This window comes from Petaurus breviceps, unplaced genomic scaffold (genome assembly GCF_028583685.1).
Source record: "Petaurus breviceps papuanus isolate PSGF00001 unplaced genomic scaffold, PetGlider_PUasm1.0 80, whole genome shotgun sequence".
NCBI classification, from domain to species: Eukaryota; Metazoa; Chordata; class Mammalia; order Diprotodontia; family Petauridae; genus Petaurus; species Petaurus breviceps.
The window spans coordinates 19,704,587-19,729,166 of NW_027186540.1; the positions used below are offsets into that span (position 1 = coordinate 19,704,587).

At 36.4% G+C, this 24,580-nt stretch overlaps 1 protein-coding gene across 1 annotated transcript in view; it reads left to right on the forward strand.

Moving 5' to 3' along the window:
• Positions 1-24,580, forward strand: part of LOC138176033 (membrane-associated guanylate kinase, WW and PDZ domain-containing protein 2-like) — a 1,726,709-nt gene that overhangs the window by 1,488,339 nt on the left and 213,790 nt on the right. The window contains exon 12 of the mRNA XM_069106765.1: positions 1,536-1,725. Coding sequence (XP_068962866.1) covers positions 1,536-1,725 — 190 coding nt within the window. The remainder of the gene's footprint in view (positions 1-1,535; positions 1,726-24,580) is intronic.

The window sequence follows — 24,580 nt, forward strand, 5'->3', positions numbered from 1 at the left end:
TCTCTCTCTCTCTCTCTCTCTCTCTCTCTCTCTCTCTCTCTGTCTCTGTCTCTCTCTCTCTCTCTTTCTACCTCTCCTGTCTCTTTCTCTCTCTCTGAGAAGGGTCCATAGAATTTGCCAGATTATCACAAAATCCTCTGATACCAAAAAAAGAAAGACAGAAAGAAAAAGAAGAAAAGGATAAGAACTCCTGGCCTAGAAGATGAATAAGATGCCTTTCAGCTCTAAATCTATGATGTCATGATTTTAAAAGCATGTTAAATTGAACATATGAAACTTGAAAGTAAAAGAGGGGAGTTGATGAGAACTATACTGCTTATTAAATGCAGTTAGCATGACAAAAATGGGAAATTTAATTTAACTGCTAAAACAATAATTGTTTGTATCAACCAGCTTTCAGAGCAGCTTTTTTTCCTAAGAAAGTAGGAACTATTGGCTGAATAATGAAACACAGTGCAATATTTTAAAACACACATTGCAAGACCACTCTACAGACAGACCCTTTTTACTGCACTTTTACTTGACAGCAAACAGAAAACGAATTTAACATCAAACCACAAACTCATTAATCTATTTCCCAAGTTGCTACATATTTAAGCAGCTATGTCCTAGCAACAGTTATAGTCTGTACTATATAGACTATGTGACCTAGAGAAAATTATACTCACTCTAGGATTCAGTTTCCCCATCAGTAGATTGAGGAGCTTAACCATTTGATCTATAAGATCCTTTCCAGCTAAATCTATGATTTTATGATGGATATATCAGAACTAGTTTAATATGTGGTTAAATATTGTGGTAACCATGGAAACCTGGGCAATGGTTCTCACAATGGGGCCAGCATGTTTTCACAGCAGAACAGGATTAGCTAGAGGCCAGGAAGAGTTAGTATTGTTCTTCTCATGTCATTGAGACAAGCCAGAGCCAACAAGGTAACCACATTTAAGTGGTCCCATATTTGGTTTACCTGTAACATCAAGGGAACAGCTTGTATTTGGCTAGCGAACGAATTCATTGCTGAATAAGGTGATAGTATCAGGAAGAAGTTTCTCTCAGAGAATAACAACTGAACCCACTATAATGAACTCAGCTTAACAAAAGACCTCAGACAATCCTCACATCTCAAACTGTTGTATATTTGCCTAAGAACTGATAGAAGAGCATTAATTTGGGGAGAGCTTGATATATATATATATATATATATATATATATATATATGTGTGTGTGTGTGTGTGTGTATGTATGTATGTATGTACATATATATGTATATATATATGAGAAAGGTTCACTAGGATAGTGGTATGTCCTTTTAAAGGAGGTATATATGTATGTGTGTATGTGTCTGTGTGAGTACATGTATACACACACACACATTCCTGTTTTCTTTTATCAACCATCTAAACCATGATATATTGGAAACCTTGGAAGAGCTTGTTTTTGCTAACCATGTTACCTAGTCCAAACTTTTGAGCTATGCCTGAGGCGAAAAGGGAAGCTACTTCCAAATCCATCTAATTTTATTATTGTCTTTTCAGATAATGGATCGATGGGAGAATCAAGGCAGCCCTCAAACAAGTTTATCTGCTCCAGCTATACCACAGAATCTCCCCTTTCCAACCTCCCTTCACAGGAGTTCATTTCCTGACTCAACAGAGGCCTTTGATCCAAGGAAGCCTGACCCATATGAGCTATATGAGAAATCCAGAGCAATTTATGAAAGTAGGCGTAAGTGAAAGCCCCAAACAACCAAGGGTGTAGTTAATTGTGACTAGTATTTGTTCCTAAATGTTTCAAGGCTGAGTTAGTTCAATATTATTTTCTGCTCTGTTTTCAAAGTAATTCAAATAGCAAGCCAACTGGCATTCTAAAAGGGACTTTGCAATCTGTCCTGACACATTCACCCCTGTTAGTAGGCTATCTTAAGTTCAGTATCTTCATTTTAGAACTCCATTTCCTATGACTTTCGTAAGCCTCCAAGCAAAATCAGCAAGTTATCAACTAGAAAGTTGTTTTACTTAATTGTTTTATTTTGGGCAACTCTAGCAAGATGAAGTATTATTTTTAACTGTATCCATTTATGAGTCTGTAGTCTAAAGCAATTTTTTTCCCCAACATTCCATTGTGTAGCAAGATAAAGACATTGAATGAGATGTCAGTCAGGTTTTGCCTGACCTGAACCTAGCTGAATTAAAAAAAAACACAGAAAAAGGAATATAGTACCAAGATCTACTTTTTTTATTTAAAAGTGTTTCATTTATTGCATTTGAGTTATTCCATGAATTTTGAAAACTTGTTCTGCAAATAATATTCTCTGAATATTTGCCCTACATTTTAAAAGTCTTCCCAAAGGATCCAGTGCATTTTTTAAAATGAGGAAACAAAAACTTTTATTAGAGCACATATACACATAGTACTTATAGTTAAACCATCACCCAGATGATCTCATCAGAGAGTTTGAGAAGGAAAAAAAAAGATGAGAATTGTAAAAATGTAGAGTGCTGATGGAACAAAACCCAGGGAATATATGATATTATGGTGTTATGGAAAGAGCACTGTATAATGGTGTGGGGGGAAGAGGAGGGAAGAATGGGAGTAAAATCATTGAGAAGTGACAGTGCTGTTAAACAGCTTCAATAAAATACTTATTTAAAATTTCTTCTAAAAAGCACCAAACTAGGCATCAAAAGGGTTAAGATGTAGTCTAACTCTGACACTAATTAGATCTTTGACTTTAAGCAAATTACCCTCACCTGGTCTCAGTTTCCTGATTTATAAAGTGAGACTACTACAAGATTCATAGGCCATTTTTATAGCTCTAGAAAGCCCATTAACCTAAATTAGTGGTTGAGAGACTTACTCTAATGAAAGCTCTTTTTTTTTGTTCTTGGTGTTCCAGTTGACTATATGAAGGTCTGTGCTTTGGTGCTCTAGAAAGTTCATTTATGTGTTTATTATTAATGGAAGAGGAAATTGCAAGGCTTAAACTGTATGTGTTTGGACCTCAGGTGGCTTTCTCTTATTGTAAGCCCAGTAATGAGCTTGTGAGCCAAACACCCACAGTGGTAAAGGGAAAAAACAATACAGTGTTTCCTCACTCTACCCCCCTCAAAATACACACACACACACACACACACACACACACACACACACACACATACACACACACCCTATCATAACTCATTGCAAAAAATCACTTTGGTTGATTAAATGCTTAAGACAGAAGACTGTTATGAAATAATTGCTTACCAGATAAATATAGAGACATTACATAATATCGTGTCTGGTTGCTGGATCTCATCTTTTCCCTTCAGAATGGTTTCTGGGTAGATAGCTGTCATGGTTATGGTATGTTGTAGTAGCAACAACACCTGGTCCTGAGGTCAAAAGACCTAGACTATATAGAATCAAAAATATAGAGCTAAAAAGGGATCTTAGAGGTCCCTTCATTTAACCCCCTCATTTGACCAATAAAGCCAAAAGAGTTAAAGTGATTGCCCAAGGTCACTCAGATTATTCTAAGTGGTAGAGAGATGTTTTACAACTAGATCCTTTGATTCCAAATCCATGGACATTTGAGTCCAATACCTGTTAGCTTTGTGACAGTGAGCAAGGTCTTTCAGTTCTTCTAGCCTCAGTTTCTTCTGCTGTAAAATGGGGATGATTGCCCTAATTCACAAGGTTTTTATGAGGAAGGTGCTTCCTAAAATTTTTTATACATGGGAACTCATCATAGATGAACTTTCATAGTTTCAGGAAAGGAGAAAAAAAAGGTGAAATTTGGGATGTTAGCACAAGCAAAAGGTAAAATTTATAAACATTTTCAGATAAAAATTCCATTTCCTTTGTATAGTTCTTAGTGCCTTATTTATGTAAGTAACACCAACAACTAACATTTATATAGCACTTTAAGATTAGCAAAGTACTTTACAAATATCTCATTTGATCTTCACAATTATTATCACCATTTTGCAGATTAGGAAACTGAGATAGAAGTTGGACAGTTTGCCCATAACTAGTATGTGCCTGAATGTCCGTATGTATCTGAATCACAATTTGAACTCATGTCTTCCTGACTCTGGGTCCAGTGTTCTATATCCATTGCACTACCTATTACTCAACTCTCACCTGTGACTCCAATGTAGTATAGAATGCACAGTGGCCACACCCCCAGTATAACCATCTCAGCAGATAGTTTCAACCAGACTGAGGGTATCCACTAGCCCTCAAACCTGTTGGTGAGTTAGAGGGCTGTCTAAGCCAAGCCCATGAAGACTTCCCCAGCAGAATGGGCAAATGAGAACAGTTTGTGCCAGTGGCCATGAAGACACCTTAAGCAGGCACTGCGGAGTGCTCAGAGTTTGGTCTGATACCAGAGATACCAAGGTCATGCACTATATCCTGGGCCATGGCCTGTCATCTTGACTTTTGTCTTGCCATTGGACTTTGATAACTGGAAGGTAGAATAAGGCTGATGACTGTGCAACTCTACTTCATTTAAATCCAATTCATGGACAAGTTAGAACATTACCCCGTGATGTCTTTGGTCCTCTTTGAAAACAAAGGACAAACAACAATAATCACTTACCAACTCCTGAATCAAGCAATTGGAATTCTTTGAATGCCTATAACTGGATTATATTTCTTCTCTATTAAAAATACCCAAGTGTTGCTCCCAGAAAGATCTCCATTTAGTTGAGGAAGATAATGCATGTGACATTTATGGAAGGCAAAGTCGCTGCCTTAGAAGATAAAAGTACATGAGTCAATGAAATATTATAACAATAGTTCTTGGCTTGGAAAATATTTTTAACATTTTTGAGGAAATAACAAAGACCATTTAGAAAGGATCATGATGAGTTATAAAGAATTCTATATTTAGAGTCAGAGAATTCAAGTGTACACCCTGATTCTTTTCATTAACTATGAGACTTTGGGCAAATCACCAACCTTCTCTGTGTTTTACTTAGTTTCCATATCTTTAAAATGAGGAAAGGAGTAAATCACCGCTAAGGCATGTAGAATCCCTTCTGACTTTAAATCCATAATCCTGTGACTCCTCTTGTCTCATGGTTAATCTCCAACTCACAATCTGATGGGAGGGAGAACGTGCAAACCACTCTGTTCAAGCAAGATCCATACAAGATGAATTGGAGATGATCAAATGGAAGATACTAGTATTGAGAGGGATAAAGAAAGGCTTCCTGTAGAAGGTGGGATTTCAGCTTGGGCTTTTGAAGGAAGCCAGGAGAGAGAGATGAGGAGGGAGAGAATCCCATATATAGGGGAAAGACAGGAAAATGCCACTGGAGTTTAATGAATGGAGGGGGGTATTGATATAGTAAGACATGTACTATAGTAGTACTTTCTTTTGCCTTTGTTTGTATCCCCAGCTCTCTATAAATTTGAGTTACTATTCATTTCCTTTCCTACCCAGTGACAAGCAGTCCAAACTGATTGCATCTGAGCCTCCACAACCTCTCTGGTATTTCTGCCCCATTTTTACCTCCATTGCTATATGATCATAAGATTGTAGATTTAAAATCAGATGGTAACTTAGAGGTGTCCAATTAGTCCAATACCTTCATTTCATAGATGATATTAAAACCTGGAGAAAGTAAGCGACTTGCCCAAGTAGACTTAACTAGTAAGTGTCTGAGGAAGGTTTTGATCTTTCTTTCTGAGACCAAGTCCATCAGTCACAGAATGACAGGATTTGAGAGTTGGAAAGGACGTTGGTAGCTATCTAGTCCAACCAAGACACAAGAAGAATCCCCACTCTAGCATATGTGACAAGTGACCATAGAGCCTCTGCTTAAAGATCCCTTTTTTTCTCCTCCAAACCTGGACAAGGCTATCCTGCCCCTTCTCTGCCATCTGCAGATCATATTCCCTATACTCTTACCCTCTTCCTCCTTCCACTAGAACTCAGATTCCAGCTGTAACTAGCCTTAGACTCTGATAGATGAGTTTTCACCTTATCCTGCCTAGAACCAGGCTACAACATCCTGGCTGTCTTCAAACCCCTCTGTTTTTATTTTGATCCACTGGAATTCAAACCCTTCCCTACCTCACTCCACCCCGCAGTACCTTAGACCATGAAAGTGGGACTTGCATGTCCAAAACCAGACCACCAAACTATCCCCCCAGCCATCTTCAAACCATGCCACTGTGGACTTCTGCCTCTTTTCTAATTTTAATTCCCCTATATGCATTAGTGTACTGAAGCCAGCTCATACCCCCTCTTTAGAGCCAATTTGTCAGATTTTCAGTGTGAGCATTTGCACATAAGAAATCGGCACTTGATTTATTGTTTTGTTGATTATCTCGGCTTAAGAACATAATAGAGAAAATATTAATGTAGACCAATCTTAATAATGGATCCCTGCATACATTTTTTTTTCAGAATGCCAGTTGTTAAACATTTACCAATACACCCCTACCTATGTGACATCTCCTATTAGAATATAAGCACCTTGAGGGCAGAGAATGATTTAGTTATTATACCTAAATCTTTCCTCCTTTTTCTTCTTTTCTTTTTTACTTTCTTTCATGCATTCAAGGAAGGGGACCACATCATTTCTCAAGGAAGAATATTCTATTTTTAGACAGCTCTAATTATTAGAAAGTTTTTTTTTTCTTGATATCAAGCTTACCCTTGGTTATACTGTCTGGGTTCAAATAGAGTAAATCTAATCCTCCATATGACAGTCCTTAAAACATTTAAAGATATTTACCATGTCTCCTCCTACCCCCAAGTCTTCTTTTTATGAAACGTTCCTTTTTTTAAAAAATCACACATCACAGACTCAAGACGCATTACCATTCTGGTTGCCCTTCTCTGGATGCTCTCCAGTTTGCCAATATTTATCTCGAATGGTGCTACCCAGAAAGGAACACAATACTCCAGATGAAGTATGGTGAACACAAAGAATACTAGCCCTGATACAGGAAGCCCTAACTCTCTTAAAGCTGCCCAAGATCTCATAGATTCTTGGGCTCTACATATAACTACTAACTTATAAAGAGTTTGAAGTCACACTCTTCACTATAGCATTCTGACTTTTCCTCATATTCTTTAAAGGAATACCTCCATCACGTTACCTGTTTTGTACCATTGTTCTATTCACTTAAGCTCTTTTTATATCTACATTTCTTATGGATCAGTGGTCACTTTAATGTTTGCATGATCACTACACAAAAAGCATATGTAACATGCTAATATAATATCTCCACTGAGAATGAAAAAATAATCACTACCAAAACTCTGCCTTGTGGCTCAGCCTCTCATAATATTTGATTAATTCACCAAAAATGTGGCTTTGTATCTTAGAAAGTACAATTAGTCTCCATAATTTGCCTTCCTGCCTCTAGTGTCTACCCTCTCCAACTTTTCCTTCATACAATAGCACAGATCTGACCATATTAGGATGCTGGACCAGGGCCAGCTCAGGCCAATCTTATTATGGTTTGGGATTAGAACACAATGAAATATTCATGGACTATAGACTGAAATTAAAAGTCACTTTCCTTAGAAGTTTTAAAGGAATATTTTTAAATAATTACTTCAAATATGTAAAAAAAAAAAAAAACCTGTTGTTACCCTCTATCTCCACATTCAATTTGGCAACTAGACTGAATCAGAAAAAAATGTCCCATAGCAGAAATTTGGCTAAGCCTTTGGTGTCCCTAAACCCTGGTAAACTGAAGGACTTTATACCTCACACATTAAGAAAGCCACACCAGTGGTTTATGCCCCAGTACTATACATCCCCAAATTCCAAAGATTCTGTCCCTCCCTGCCTTAAAGGGAAACCAGCCCAGCCTGTGTAAAACAAATACTGTTCCTACCATGCCTCTCCCACTTAAAAACATTCAGTAGCTCCCTACTGCCTGTGGGATGAAATGTTAACTCCTTAGCCTTCCATTTAAGGACTTCCACAATCTACTTCTAGCCTGCATTCCCATCTTTATTTCATGTACTGTTTATTTCAGCCAAATTGGGCTCCTAGATGTTCCAAGAAATTGACTTTCTACATCCTGCCTCCATTCACGTTGGTTATCCCCAGTGCCTAGATTACAATCCCTCCCTTATCCCCTTGTTTCAGAACCCATGACCTTCCAAGGATCATGAGAATCAGACACTACTTCCTCTTCAAAGGGTTCTTTGACAGTCCCAACTGAAATCATCTCTTCTTCCTCAAAATTTCCTGCAGTATCTGGTCTAGATGTCTCCTTTGCTTCCATCTCTCCTTACCACATATATAAACAGATTACTTCTGAAGCTCCATTGAACTTCACTGATCCTGCCTCATACTGTTATAATTATCTCTGTACCTGTCATATCTTTTGCCCCCCAATTTCCCAATAGAATGAAAGCTCTTTGAGGACAAGGATTTTGTCTTTATATCTTCTGTGTTTGCCGCAGTGCCATAAACGTAATACACATTATTGTTTTGTATTGTGGTTTTAACAAAGAAGCCCTTCTCCCCATGTGTACTTGCTGCTTACAAATATAAAAAAAAGATTCATTCTCTTATTTAAATTTTAATCTAAAAAAGATCCTAACCTGATGGTTAAGAAAAAGCCTTATTCTAAATTTCTCCACATGCTTATCTCTTCCATACCCAAAGATCATACTTCTTTGTGAATATGTCAGAGATTTGTATCCCACCAAAAAAAGCAATATCCAGAACTTATATTGTAATCTACCACCTTTTCATTTTATTTCAATTATAATAAGTTGATGTATACATTATACACAGATATATATTTGAAGACCTACTTTTCTCCTGAAGAAGTCAGTAAGGAAAACCTGAGCAGACCCAAACTCTAGTTAGTAGCAGAGAGGATTTCAACCTACATTGGTAGAGTTTTCTATACTAGTGAAGTCTCAGGTCCAATTCCTATTCCTGTAGTAATCCTTTAGTGCCTTTTAATAGAACTGTTTCTAAATCTGGGGAGAGTTTTTTTGTATTAACATTCAAAATCAAGTCTCAAAAATTCAATAAAATATGTACCTCTACCTGTGCATGAACTATGACCTCTATTCTATCAAGATTGCCTCTAATATTTGGCTACTATGTACCAGATTGCAGCAAATGATATAAATATATTAATAATGTAACTGCTACCATGCCTCATTTAACTCATAATTAGATTGCACTAACTTTATAATATGTATGTCCAGGAACATCTCAACAAACATGTATTTTTTGAAAAGAAAAAAAATCCTGTGATAATTTATGACAGCCATGGGAAATTAGAGATCATTTAAAATGGCATGACAAAGTACATGGAAAAGAGAAGTAAAAAGTTTCTCATAGGATCATAAATTACAAGCTGGAAGAGTCTATGGAGCCCGTCAAGGCCAACCTCATTTTATAGATGGGAGTTGGAAGGGAGGAAAAAAATAGATATCTGTCAATATTTTTAAAAAAGAGATGGGAGGGGGTGCTATAGGTGAAAAATGTTTCACACTTTCAGATGATGTCTCTGTTATTAGTTTTATATCATAAAAATAGCACTTATTAAATTAATAAGTTAAAATGTAATTGTTTTACTTTGTCACAAGAAATCTCAGGGGAGGATAGTCTGTAAATGTCATATGAAAACAAAAAAAAAATCAATAAAACTTCTAAAAATAACAAACATGCACGCATCAAAACAACAAAACAATTGAGTCAAAGAGATTGTGTGAGGTTCAGGCAACTAATAAAAAGTATGAAGCAGATTTTGAACTCAGGCCTTCTTGACTCTAAGTTCAGTGTGTGATCCGCTATGCTATGCTGCCTATCTCTGAAAAGTTCATGAGAATAAAAGAGACCATTTTTATCTAATGTAAAAAGACCAGAGAAAGGAAGTTGGTTTCAGTCTTCCTTTTGTTCTATGGTTCCTCTAGAATATCCACATGAAAACAGATTGGATTGGGATAGTTCTATGGTCTCAGGACAACTAGAATTTTCAAAGGTAGTAAAAGAAACATTGTTTGATCAAGCTGTCAAACAAATATTTGATATTTGATAAATAGCTACTATATTCCTAGCATTCAGTATATGAAGTACTGTGGGAATAAAAGAAGAACTTTGGTAAAATCCTTTTTAAGAATTTTATAAAATCAACATACATGCATGAAATAATTAGTGAACTAGGTAGTGTTGTGTATGCTCTGTGTTCACTGATGTTTTTATCAGTAACATGAGTGAAGGCACAGATGGTGTATTCATCCTATTTGCTGATGACACAGTTAGAAGAGATAGCTATTATGTGGGATAACAGTTACAATTCAAAAATATATTGACAAACTAGAAACCCTGTCCAAATCTAACAAGATGAAATGTAAGAGGAATAAATGTTAAGTCGTAATTGATCACAGAAACACAGAATTATAGAATTTAAGAGTTGGAAGCAAACTCAGAGGCAATCTAAGCTATCCTGTGCACAAAAGAAATATTCACTAAAACAGCTGCCATGCAGCCTCTGTTTGAAGACATCCAAGGAGGGGACAACTACCTTACCTTACTTAAGTAACTCATTCCACTTTTGGAAAGCCCTCATTGTTGGGACATTTTTTTTTACTGAAATCTTAAATTTTAAACAGCTTCTTTGCAATTTCCCCCTAACAATTTTCCTGGTTCTTCCTTCTGTGATCAGATAGAACCAATCTAATCCTTACTTAGCTTGAAAACCTTTGAAATACTTCAATACAGGTGTCAAATTTGCCCTACCCCCCCCCCAACATCTTCTCTTTTCCAATTTAACATTCCCAAGTCTTTCTCCTGATCCTGATATGACATAGACGTAAGACTCCTTAAAATGTTTATTTCTCTCCTCTGGATAATCTCCAAGTTATCAACATCCTTCTTATATCGGGGTACACAGAATTGTACACAGTATTCTGGATCATTGATTCAGAAATTGAAGAGACCATTTTAAAATAATTCTAGTTTTTTTAAAATTAGTATCACAAGTGTAGGATTAGACAGAAATGTGTTTTCCATGATTGTACATGTATAATCTATATCAAATTGCTTACCATTTCAGGGAAAGGTGTAAAGCCAAGCATGAGCAGCTTTCCAGAGCACTTCTGCTGTGAATAGCTCTAAGGTTCTAATCACATAGTATAGTAGACTCTATTTATTCTGCAGTAAACTAAAGCAAAACATTCACAGAAACCAAAGTACAGCATTCACAATGTTATAATATAACAACTTATTACTAAGGTGGCCACATAGTTTTCACTAAAGTGGACACATAGTTTTAAACAAAAGATATCATTCAGTAAGTCTTTAACTCAATCATCCTTAAGTAGCAATCCTCCTCAAGCTGCACAAAAAAAGGTCAAAGTTTTTTCCACCCCTAGGCCACATTGTCTTAATCTCTCAGTCAAAAAGTCTTCTTTCTTCTTGATTGGAGATTAGTTTCCAGTCATCCTTAACTCAATCATCCTTAAGGGGTACAAGGTATGAAGTACAAAGTTCTCTGACCCCCAGATCACAGTAAATCATGATCTTGTCAATCAGCACTAAGTACCCAAGGAGAGGTCTTTTCATCTTGACTGGAGGCTGGCTCCTGGATTCCATGATTCTTCTTCCATGGGTCCATCTCCCTGTATCTACCCAATTGTTACCTAGATTCACAGGCAGGCAGCTCTCAGCTCCTCCTCCAGTTCCTAGTCCAGCTTCCATTCCATATTGAAGCTCACATTGTCCAGTCTACCTCAAGTCCTTCACAGTTTCTGTTTCTGGGAAGACAAAGCTTAACAGAGCCACAATAATATTCATACACATTGCCAGCACCATCATCAATTCACTTTCTGCCTGTGAAATCAACATAGACCCACAAACAAGGTCTGAGAAATCAACACAAATCATCAGTATAGTCCTGGTCCTCTGAAAACATCAGTAAAACCCTCCTCTGGGACTTCTGTAAACAGACGAGAAAATCCTCTTTCAGGGCTTCTGTAACAACAGCAACATCCTCTATCAGCAGATAGATCTGATAAAGTAACATCAAAACAGACAGAGTACCAGTGCCACAGCTATGCTTCCTCACATTTCTGCTCTTTCCCAGCTTGGGATTCTCCTTATAAATGTTGGTTGTCCTTCCTGTCCTACCCTTCCTGTAGTGCAAGCAAGTTCCTCCCACCTTCAAATCACAAGGGGCTTAAACAAGGTGCTAAATAGTTAAATGGCTGAAACAAGGTGCTAAGTACTTCTTTGTTTGCCATTACACTTGGGGAGAGCAAGGAGGGAGGGAGAATTTGGAACTCAAATTTTTTAAAAATCAAATGTTAATAATAGTTTTTACATGCATTTGGAAAAAATAAAATATTATTTTAAAAAACAAGTATAGGAGTAGGTAGGAAGGATGAGATAGTAGTTCATTTGCAGAAGTTCTGGGAGTTTTCAATGTTTGTTTTGTTTTGGTTTGGGTTTTTTTTTTTTTTTTTGCTTTTTGGAGAGGGGGAGGCAGGACAATTTGGGGTTAAGTGACTTGCCCAAAGCCACACAGCTAGTAAGTGTTAAGTGTCTGAGGCCAGATTTGAACTCAGGTCCTCCTGATTTCCAGGGTCAGTGCTTTATTCACTAAACCACCTAGCTGCCCTTCAATGCCTTTCAAGGTTATTATGAGTTAAGATTATGACATGGCCAATGAAACTAACAGAATCTTTGACTGAATTAATAGAGTTAGACTGCCCAGGACGAGGAAAGAAGGGGTTGATAGTACCACTGAAATCTGTCCACATTTGTGCACAGCATTCTTTCTCAGATGATATATTTTAAGTAGAACATTTATGACCCTAATGCGTCCAGAGTAAAACAACCAGTATGATGAGGTGACTGGAGACCATGCCATATGAAGATGTTATACAGAAACTGGGAATGGATGTTTCACCTAGAGAAAATAAAGCTTAGTGGGGATGTGATGTCATTCTTTAGGTATTTGAAAAGCTGACATTTGGCAAAAAGATTAAGGTTTTGGGGGGTAGAGGGTGCTGCCAATGAACATTTGCATAAAGTAAGATTTCAGATTCATTATAAATAGAAACTTAAACCTTTATAAACTGCCCCAAGGGTGAATGGGCCACTTTTGGAAGGTATTGACTGCTGCATCACAGGTGGTCTCCAAGCACACTTTGGCTGACCATTTATAAAGTATACCATTGAAAGGATCCTTACCCCACCTCAACTGGACTTCATTCCCTTTAAAGGCCCTTTTAAAGCAAATTTCTGTGATTTTGCAATACATTACAGTAACATAGAGAGAGGTACTGAATAGAAATGATGAACTTTGAGTCAAAAGATTCAGGTTGCAGTTGTGCCTCACCAACAAATTTTGTGACTTTGGACAGGTCACTTAATCTCCCAAAGCCTCACTTTCCTCATATATAAAATGGAGATAATGACGCTTCCTCTGCCTATCTTCCCCATGCTATTGTGAAAATATTGCTTTGTAAACCTTTAAGTCCTATATACAAGTGAAATTTTGTCATTTGTAGAAAATTAGGAAATTTGACAAGTTATACATTGTAAAATGTTTCAGTGCTGTTGTCGTTTTATTAACTTCTTCCTGCAAGCCTGATGTTTCATCAATGATTTTGTGCATTTAAATATTTGTAATTTTTTAACTTTGGTCCAAGTTAGTACAAATAGTTTAAAAAAAAAAAAGATCATCAAGCCAAATGTCATGAGCGTGTTTTCCCTTCACTTTTGTTTCAGGTGTAGAGTATCTACCCTTAGTTAGGGTAGCCTCAGAATGAATGTTGATTTCATAGGAGGCACTTTCTCTCTCTGGAATCACTGTAATTAGTTCAATGTCATTTCTGAATAGTCATTTAGATAACTTTGCTACCTATGGGGGATCCTTCTTCAGTGTGAAATTGTTTTTTAATATACCTTCCATGACACTAGCAATCACTTGGCTAAGCATATATCCTGTTTATGCCTCTCTTGATACTTGGAATCATTAAGCAAAGGTATCTCTGCAGTTAAATTTCATGTAATGTTAACATATGGATAGGTGATATCTTGTTAGAAAAAGAAAGAAATTAAATGAAAAAATAATTTATTAAGTGTCTACTGTGTGCCAGGCACTATACTAAGAACATGGAAATACAAGTGTGAAAAGCAGGACATTGCCTGTCCTCAAGAGGCTTACATTCTAATAAGGGAGTGCAACACATTTAAGATCACCAGGAGAGGGTATTTTGGTCATAGAACTCACCGAACTTCTCAATGGAGTTATAAGGTGATTGACTGTCAAATCCTTTACATCAATAGTAAAAGCATTGTTGATTTTTTTTAATAGTAATCATGAGTAAAAGGTAGGACATGGTTGGGAGAGTGAGGTAAACATGCTAGGGAATGGCAAGACAAAAACTGGACCGAGCATGGTTGGTCTGGGACCAGAAAGATATAGATTCTCACAAATCAAGAGTGGAAGCCCTCAAAGCATAAAGTAGAATGCTGAATCTTAGAACTAAGAATGGTCAGAGTTCTTTCAAGACTACATTTTGTTCTTTTTTTCCCCACACACATTGAAATGTTCTATTCCTTATACCTTAAAGAAACTTGTGTAACTGTGAAGATATAGTTAACTGAAGAAAATAATTTATGAAAACCTACCTTGCTCCCTTCTTATGTTTTCATCAAGGATTTTCATAATGTATGCATAGTACATTATTATAAATACTATAAGGAGAAGAGAAAAGAAGCTTAAATATTGCCTTTTTGGTGGTGAAAGTACCATTTCTTATATTTTACCCTCTTTTGGAATCGAAAGGAAATGGAATATTTATCTGTAAATGCAAATGTATGAATATTTATATATATATATATATATATTTGCATGGGAGTTCATATGTATTCTGCAATATACATGTAATATGAACTAAAACACATTACACATGTACATATATCTATGCGTAGATATACATTGCATACATAAGTATATACATAAAGATATATCTGTGCATATATTTCAGACAGATGCTTTAGATGGACAGTGGGAACATCCAGTGGGATCATAAGAAGAAATATGACTAGATTGCAGTTGCAAAATTTATTTAGTGATTTCCATGATCCCAAGCTGCTGCTTGCCACAAACCTCATTTTTCTAACAGTAGGGTTCTCCCAATGATGATGTATAGCTACAAATCATAAACCAATATAACAGAAGAAGAAAAATACAACTTATCCAAAGAGTGGTGGAAAGATGTGTGGTAGATCTAAGTATTTACCACCAATAACTTACAATCCAAAAGTCTCTCATTTGTAGTCTTTTTAATCTGAGCAGCATCTAACAATGTTAATGGTCTTTTCCCTCTGCTGTCCTGTCTAGTTCCTAAACCAGAAGAAGAGATTTGCTTTTAGAAGAGGATTTATTATCCAAAATTATATTATATCTTCAGGCTGCAAAATTACAAAAGAGAAGAGAAATGGTTTGGGAGTATATTATAACGATCTCAAAACTGAAATGTGTTCAATATCTGTCCAGAAGATTTCTAGTGATCTTCCTTGAACATCCTCCTTCTGCTCCTCTTATAAAAGTGTACTTCCTTATACACTTCTGGTGTACATAGGAGAGTGAGTCAGTGAAAAAGCATTGAAGGAAAGTTAAGAATTTATCAGCTTGGTCCTTGGGCATAGCAATAATACATTTTATGAAAATTGCCTCATATAGCTTTTATTACTTTATTGCTTCCCAAGAATTATGATTTCACTAGTTTGGGTGCTTTCCTACACCTTAGTAGATATTTTAAGAATTGTTCTAGCCAGAAATATAAAATTACCTTTTGTCCAACTCGTAAGCATTCTGGAACTTAATTGAACTTGTCTTCAAACAAAACACAGAGTCCGTCTTGGATCCATACTTGAACACTTTCCAACTTGGTAAAATAATTAGAAGTTGTACTTTACTCAATAGTATTTTTAGAACCCACAATCAGTTCCTAAACATGATGAGATACAAAGACTTTACTGTACTTTAGAGGACAGTAACTGGATTTAATGATATGTTGTGGGAACATATATTCTATGTAATATTCATATAAACATACTTTTGACTCTTTTATATAGATCTAAATATGCATATGAATTTACATAAAATCACATGCATATTTCATTACAATATTATATACACATAATTACATAGTAAATGTAGTAATATTTATAGTCATGTTTTCAGGTAAATCTCTGCTTAACAGTGAACTTAGGTGGACAAATGGAATATTTTCCTGGTGTGTAAATGACTAAACCATAAAATAATAGCTAACATTTGTATAATATACAAAGTTTACAAATACATATACATATATACGCATACATGCATTCATACATACATCGTTGTTGTTCAGTCAGTGACTCTTTGTGACCCCATATGGGGTTTTCTTGGCAAAGATACTGAAATGATTTGACATTTCCTTCTCTAGTAGATTAAGGCAAACAGAGTTTAAGGCACTTTCCCAGGGTCACACAGCTAATGCATGTCTAAGGCCACATTTGAACTCAGGTCTTCTTGTCTCCAGCCCTAGCATTCTATTCACTGAACCACCTAACTGCCACCCAAGCCCAAATATACATATATACATACATATTATCTCATTTTATCCTCCCAAAGACCCTGGGAGGTAGGAACTGTTATTAGTCTTTACAGATGAGGAAAGGAAAGACAAGCCAGAATTAAGAGACTTGCCCAAAATCACACAGCTATTCTGTCTGAGACCAAATTTGAATTCAGATCTTCTTGGCTCCAAGCCCAGAACTCAGTAACTATCATACCCAGGTGCCTAGGTATAATTTATGTGTCTCAAATACTTAAGCCCCACCCCTAATTTGGTATTGAGGGCCTTGATTAGCAATCCAAACCTCCCTGTGATGCCCCTAGTAGTTGTACATGTACAAACTATCTAACGAACCTAAAGCACACAATATCCAGAAGAAAGAGCAGTGAAGTGTAATGCATTACAATACAGAGATGTGAATGCCTTGGTCTTATCAAGGAGAGTAAGCCAAGTATAACATTACATAATCATGGATCTGCAAGGGAGTTAGTCTAATCTGTCCTCCTACTCCTAGGAAAGATTATACTTAAATATTCGGGGAGACCACTATCAATCAGCACTCTTTCTAAATATTCAGGGAAGTAGAAAGCCTTCTAATAGTAAAGCTGAGAGCGCATTCTTCTCTTTATCAGAGGGAAAGACTTCTCTCTTTCTCTAGAGATATCAAAACAGTGAAACCTCATTGACCTTAGCAACTAAGCCTTTTTCCTGGACGGTCCTCCCTTTTCCTTTAAAGTCCTTTCTAAACAGTACATTCAGCCCAAGGTTATTTCTCACCTACCAGATGATAGCATTATTCATGTCTTCTGTTGCACCTATGAAATCAGAAGCTGGGGACAGCAGCACACTAGACATAATAGAAAAAAAATTAAGTCCTTTCTGAAAATTTTCCTACTCTTTTCTGCTGGTTCTGGTTGAATCATTCTGGTTGAATAATGCCTGGAGTTGCCCAAACTTTTTTCTCTTCACATTGAGCCCTGATTGTTATAAATAAAGAATTTACGAGGTACAGCATGCCCATGGCTCTCTGCAATAAGACATCTGTCAAATATAGGGTCATAAAAGTGTCAGGCATCTGCACAGTGTAGTGTACCTTATGGTACGGCCTCTTTACAACAGAAAAGACACTGCATTTTCTTTGGAAAGTTCTGCAATATGGCATTTACAGCAATTAAGAAGTATTAACCCACAGAAACAAATTCCACATTGATAAGAACAGTCCCAAAACATTTGATAAGCAAGTGGAGAAGAATGAAGAAAAATAGCATTTCATTTTTATTCTTTTAAAAAAAAAACAACATGTCTAGGTCTCTGCTACATTTTCATTGTTATTGAGCAAGGGCCAGGGTTATACTATGAGCCCATCCTGACTGATAGTGAAGTAATACAGAAAAGATTGAAGATGACAAAAATGTTGCCAAGTTCACTAGTCTTTGAGTCAACACTAAATGGAGGCCGACTACTAAATGCATACCATTTTGGAAAAAAAAAAACCCAAAACTAATATCTTTTTAATATCTGGGATTGAGGCTGGGGAAGTAGAGCTATGAGGCTTTCTTCCTACTAAGGTTACCTCAAAATCTCTGGTTCCATTTAGTCTTCTGTTAAGTTATCCCCAGGAGATCATAGAGGCTGAAAATATAAGTAGGTTCAAGAAGGGTTTGTATAAATTAATGGATGATAGGTTGCTAGCCAGGTATTGAGGAGAGCATCTCCGATGTCCTTACCCATCTCTAATCTTTTGGAGATGGTGTCAGGGTGAATAGCACTTACTGAGTCCTCCTATGAAAGCTAGAGTACCAAACTGAATGGCACTGAACTAGAATAGCATCTCTTTTGCTCTTATGTTAAGTTGTGATAATCAAAGTCTTTCATAAAGGTGTTGAATGGGAGACCAATATTATTTAGTGGGTTTTTTTTTTATTATTTAGTGATTTTTAAAACGCTCATTGCTAGTGCGTATCAATGCTAAGAGTTTTTGTCTCGTACGTTGTCATTCATACTAAAATAACATCAAAAGGGGCCTTTATCTGACTCATTTTTCAAGTGACCTAAGAAACAATCCATAGGTTCCTCTTATGCATTTACCTTCTCTTCTTCCTGGCCCCTAGTTTCCCTGACTGATTTAAATCATGTTGTGAGCAGGGGCTAGTACTGCTGAGCATGTTAAGCAAATATGCCAGTGAGCTCCAAGAAGGTAGAAACTTCCCATTCCCTGCAAAACATGACTTTCTTTTGGCTTTCTCTTCTTTCAAAGGGAAAGAAGGGTTAAAAAATTAAAGTGATTTTATCCACCCATTCCTCCCTGCTGTGTCATTGGTCCATGCTTTATTTCTAGGAGTAAATAAATCCCCAATTTCTGTGCTAGGTTTGTCAAGTCTGATAATACTCTCCTCCTTTGTTCTATTAGCTCTAAAACCCTAAATAAGCTCCAGTTGATTGAACTTTTTTTTCTCCCTAAGTAAAAAATGTTCTTTCTCTTAGTCTTTCCTTTTGTCAAAGCTTTGAGTAAGATAGATATAGCTATGCAGAACCCAGCATGTCTGCTGATCCCTGGGATTTCATAGAATGTAGATAAGATCTCAACTGAATGCCACAAATAGAGAACAAAAGCTAGCATACCCAGCTGTCCAGACTAGGGTAAGAGCTGCTTTGCTAGGAAGTAGAAGAGGTTTGGTGTCAATGGAAACTCCTTGAGGGCCGGAACTGTCTTTTGGTATCCCCACAGTACCTGGCACACAGTAGGAGCTTAATAAACATTCATTGACTGTTCGATTGCTCTGGTCCCTCCAGATAGCTGCTTCCTGGATTCTGTGGTGTCATATCAATCTAGATTTTCTGATAGCATTTCAACATGCCACAAATTCTAATCTCCACTCTCTGGTTTCTTCTTCTGTCTAGCTTAGCTCCCTAGTCTTCTGTTACTGCATGGGAACTAAGATTTCTTTCCCCAAAACTCACTTGACCCCCACCCCAAAGGCAGATTCCACTTTAATTTATGATAATGGCAGGCAGCATAATTTAATGAATGGAAATTACACAGCCTCAGAGTAAAGTTGACCCGGGTTCACGTCTTGTCTCTGACACAACTGGCCATTCTGGGTGACCATAGGAAATCACTCAGCTTCCCAAAAGCTCAGACTAGCTTCTAAGACTATTAGTTATAGTGGCAGATATGCATGATTAGAGAGAATTTCCTGACTGTAGAGTTCCCTATACCAGTGAAATCAAAGGTGTAAACCAAAATTGATTTATGAAAAAATTGCTATCCAACTAAAGCAATCTCATATATTGTATATGAGTCATTTTTAAAATGTTATCACCAAAAGAGAAGAGTGAACGTACCTAAGCTTCCCACATATATTTCCATTGTTTAGACTACCATTTAACATGAATTTTAAAAGGTGTATAGGTTAAGAACTCTGCTAACATTTTGATTATATCTCAGGCAAATACTTTTAAAATAAGCAACAATAGCAACAAAAAAACCAACACTACTATTACTTTAAGTATGGTTTTCTATAAAGAAGACGTTATATATCCCCTACGACACATCACATTTTCCATACTCCCTTTAATAATTTTAACTCTGCATACAGTTGCATTTTTAATAGTTATAAAATCAATGCTTCTGAAATTATATGGTGGGAAAATATTATTATATGAGAATAATAGGAGAAGCAGAGATTTAAGTTATTCCCTCATTAAAAGAGTTATTGATCATGTCAAAAGCATTTTGTTGATAGTGTAATGTTAGAGTAGAACACAAAACATTAGTGCTGCAGCGCTCATGATAAAAAGTACTTTCGAATTCTAGAGAGCTTCTAAATCCTGCTGCGGTCATGTTAATATGAAGTATCAATTTTACAAATGATAGAAGCTTTTGAGCAATGATCAGGTCACCTCCACTGAAACAAATATAACTTTTTGTTATTTAGGAAATGAATGGAGGGAAAATGAAGGAATGGAAAAAAAAAATTTTCAACCTGCAATGCTAAGTAGTCAGACTAAAAATATGAGGCTTTTAAAGTAACAATTTTGCAGGCTAACTAGTTGAAAATGGCAGAGAAGAGATGGATTATCTGACACTGATTATCATTCTGCCCTTGATAAGTAGGAATTGTATGTTCAGAGCAGATATTCCTCTGTGGGAGAAGGACATTCTGCACATATATAGACATTGTTATTCTTTATGATCACCATCAGGAGACTCATATTTCATTTTTATTTTTGAACAGAGTTGAACTGTTCAGACTTATGCCTCGTGGACCATCTTTGAAGGAATAATGGTGTCCCTGTATATATACAGACTAGCTTTAGGCTACTTTTAAGTAGCTGTAAAGTTAAGGTGGAAGGCTTTTTCTATAATGCTTTCTATAATGCTTTGCTCTTTGACCCAATAATCTTTTTTTTAATAATTGTGTCAGTTTATTCAGTGATCCTTTAACACTGTCAAAATAGCAAGCTTGAGAGAGTGAAGCTCTTAATTCATAGGGGTCTCTGTATTCCATTTTATTTTTCATCTGCTTCTCCTGCTAATGCCACTTCTATTGGGATTGTGTTGATGTTTTCTCAATGACCCATTAAAAAGGGTTTACCAAAAAAAAAATCCACAAAATTTCTCTCCTAACTAAGATCTGGCCCCCAGGCTATGCCAATTGAATATTTTTAAACAATGATGATTTTTCTCTAGGGTCATTTGACGGGTCTTTTATCCACAGTGATCCTATGCTTTTGATAATTTCATTACAAGTATTGTCCTTTGAAATCCTTTCACTGAATGCTATCTTTTTTTTTTGTTTTTAAGCAATTGGGGTTAAGTAACTTGCTCAAGGTTACAGGGCCAGTTATTTCTGGGTGTGGTGCTAAGTATCTGAGCCCAGATTTGATCCCCAGGTCATCCTGACACTGGGGCTGGTACTCTTGCTGAGCCACCCGGCCACCCCTAAGCAATTGGGGTTAAGTAACTTGCTCAAGGTTACAAGGCCAGGTGTTTCTGGGTGGGACGCTGAATGCTTTCTTAAAACTTTCATTGTATATATAAAATCATGTACTCAGAGAGGCAAATATCTTTGTATTAAATGATCATAATAACATATCTGATGTGACTAATAAGAAATCCCAAATCAGAATTAAGATTCTGAAAGGTATGGTAGACAACAGTCAATCAGAGTTGATAATAGAACTATTGATCCAAAAGGGTGATTTAGTGATTTACTGAAGTATATTAATTTTTTCTTGAATTCCTTATATTTAACTTGAGGTGTTTTTATTTGTTTGTTTGTTTTAATAGTTTTGACAGAAAGAGAGACCATGTGATTTAATCCAGGCCATTTTCTGACACTTTTTCTAATACATGTGCCTCAGACTGATTTCAGCCTAAACTTCACATCTTGTCTTCTGAATGGTTCCTAGGGCAGGGTTATATGTAGATTAATAGATTCTGTCCTTCCTTCTTTTCAATGTTGCTACATCTTACCATTTTTTAAAAGCAAATAGATAAATAAAACCGAGACCCAATCTAGTTGCCTGCAAACTTTTCCTCTGTATCATCAGGAATGGAAAAACAGAGATCTGAAAGCAATAGAGAGATTGCAATATAGTAGGACAAAAGTATAGTTATCAATAGTAATAGTAAAAGGCAATAGAAAAGACAGCCCAATAAGGAAGCAAACCTCAATTTCAGATATATTTTGAGCACAAAATGGATATGTGCTAAGATATAATGGTCAGAGAAGAGAGATATTTTTTCTTAAAAGGATGTATAAGAGAATTTTCTCTGCAGTGCACACAAGTACATTTTTCATTAAGGAGAGGTTCTCTTAATGATTTAGTTACCTTTGGCAAGACTCCTGAGTTCTTTAACCCCATCTTTAAAATGATAGTTACATTAGATTGACTCTAAGGTTTCTTCCAGCTCTGAAATTCTGGGGTTTCCTCTTTCTGCAACTAAGGAAGTGTTTTCAAAGTCAAGGTGAAAAGGGAAGAGAAGAATTTAAGCATTTTCAGCTTCATTGTTTGATTTTCCATATAATCAAGAGATAATTGCCTCCCTTAGTGGAGAAGCTCTGCAGCAGTAGCAGAGTGAAGGTACCTAACTGAACTGTTGCTGTTGACACAACTAATATATATTTATTCTGGTTTTCACATACTCCTTATTTTTAATGCACATGTTTCACACTACCTCTCTTTTTCATAATAGATACAGTTTTTGAAACAGGCTATTTTTCCTCTGCCCTCCGATACTTGATCTGGAAAGCCAGTATTGTACAGTGGAAAGAACAATGGCTTTGGGGTCAGAGGACCTGTTTTCAAATCCCACTTCTGATGATTGCTATTATTGTGAACTTGGACAAATCTCTTAATCGCCTTAGACTTCTAATTAGGTTCTGTCAGCTGCAAAGTGTGGGTGCTAAATTAGATGGTCTCCTAAGGTCCCTTCCAGCTTTGATCTTAAGATATGATATACTTCAGCTTTGAGAGTCCTACATTTGACTTAGATGAATTGTGTGTTATCACATACTTTATGACTTGTGCATTTAAATTTATACAAGCTTCCTTTGGTTATGTAATAAAGGCAGCCTATTAGGATGGAAAAATTGCTAAACCTAATCTAGATTCTGACACTTGCTATGTAACCATAAACAGGTCACTTACCTCTCAGTCTCATTTTATAGAAGAGTAATAATAATAATATAATAATACTGGGTTGGTTGTTGGCCTTCACTCTCAGAGGACCAAAATGACGTCACTATGCTGAGGTCAAGGTACAACATGTCCAACTCTGGCTGATCAAACCAATACAAGTTCAGAAAACCTTACCACACATCAGGCACAAGAAGTCCATACAAATATTTGGAGTGGAGATGTCTCTAAATTTGTGTATCTCACATGTCTTTCAAGCTACCTCAATTCTGTTTTGCTCATAGAGCACAGAGCCTTCTTTGACGTGGGTACCATGATAGGTGGTCTTGTGCCAATGTCTCCCATATCTCACAATCTTTTCTAAAGTTCTTCTGAGAAACCTTGAGAGTGTCCCTGTATGACTTCTTCTGACTCCCACGTGAGCATTTGCCTTGTGTGAGTTCTCCATAAAATTGTCTTTGGGGCAAACATACATTTGGCATTCAGACAACATGAGCACCCCATTAAAGTTGCACTCTCTGCAGTGGAGTTTGAATGCTTGGCAGTTCAGCTTAAAAAAGGACTTCAGTGCCTCATACCTTATTTTGCCAGGTGATCTTCAGAATCTTCCTAAGACAAATCAGTAATAATAATAATAAGAAGAATACCCCACAAAATTACTATAATGAAAGTGCTTCATACAAGGCCTATATAAGTGGGTGTTATTAACATTGCATACTAAATCATGTCAAAAAAGTTATTAAGATAACTTAATCTGCTTGCAATGTTATTGCTACATATCTCCCAACATGCAGATACAAGAGTTTCAAAACTACCCTAAGACTTTTGAGATACCCTATATTCGGAAATATCAGGATATTTAAACCAGTGTAGATAAAACACCTCAATGATTATTAAATGATTTCTTGAATTTTCATTTGGATATTTTTTAGCAAAATATAAGCAGTCACAAAGAGCATTAAAAATAAAGAACAATTTACTCTTTACATTATATATATATATATTTAACTTTGCTTTTCACTAAGACTAGAATATGCCTAGCACAGAATCACAAAATCCCTCTGGGCCTCAGTTTCTTCCTCAGCAATATAGAGATAATTTTACTTCGAAGACTTTTTGTGAGAGTCAAATCACATAATATGATTAAAGTGCTTTGCAAACTTAAAAGTCCTCTATAAATGTTAGCAGTTATTAGATTTACCATCAAAAGGAGTGGGCATATAGGTGGCAAAGTGGATAGAGTACTGGACCTGAGATTAAAAAAGATGCATCTTCCTGAGTTAAAATCCATCCTCAGATATTTACTAGCTGTGTGACCGTGGGCAAATCACTTAACCCTGCTTGCCACAGTTTTCTAATCTGTGAAATGAACTG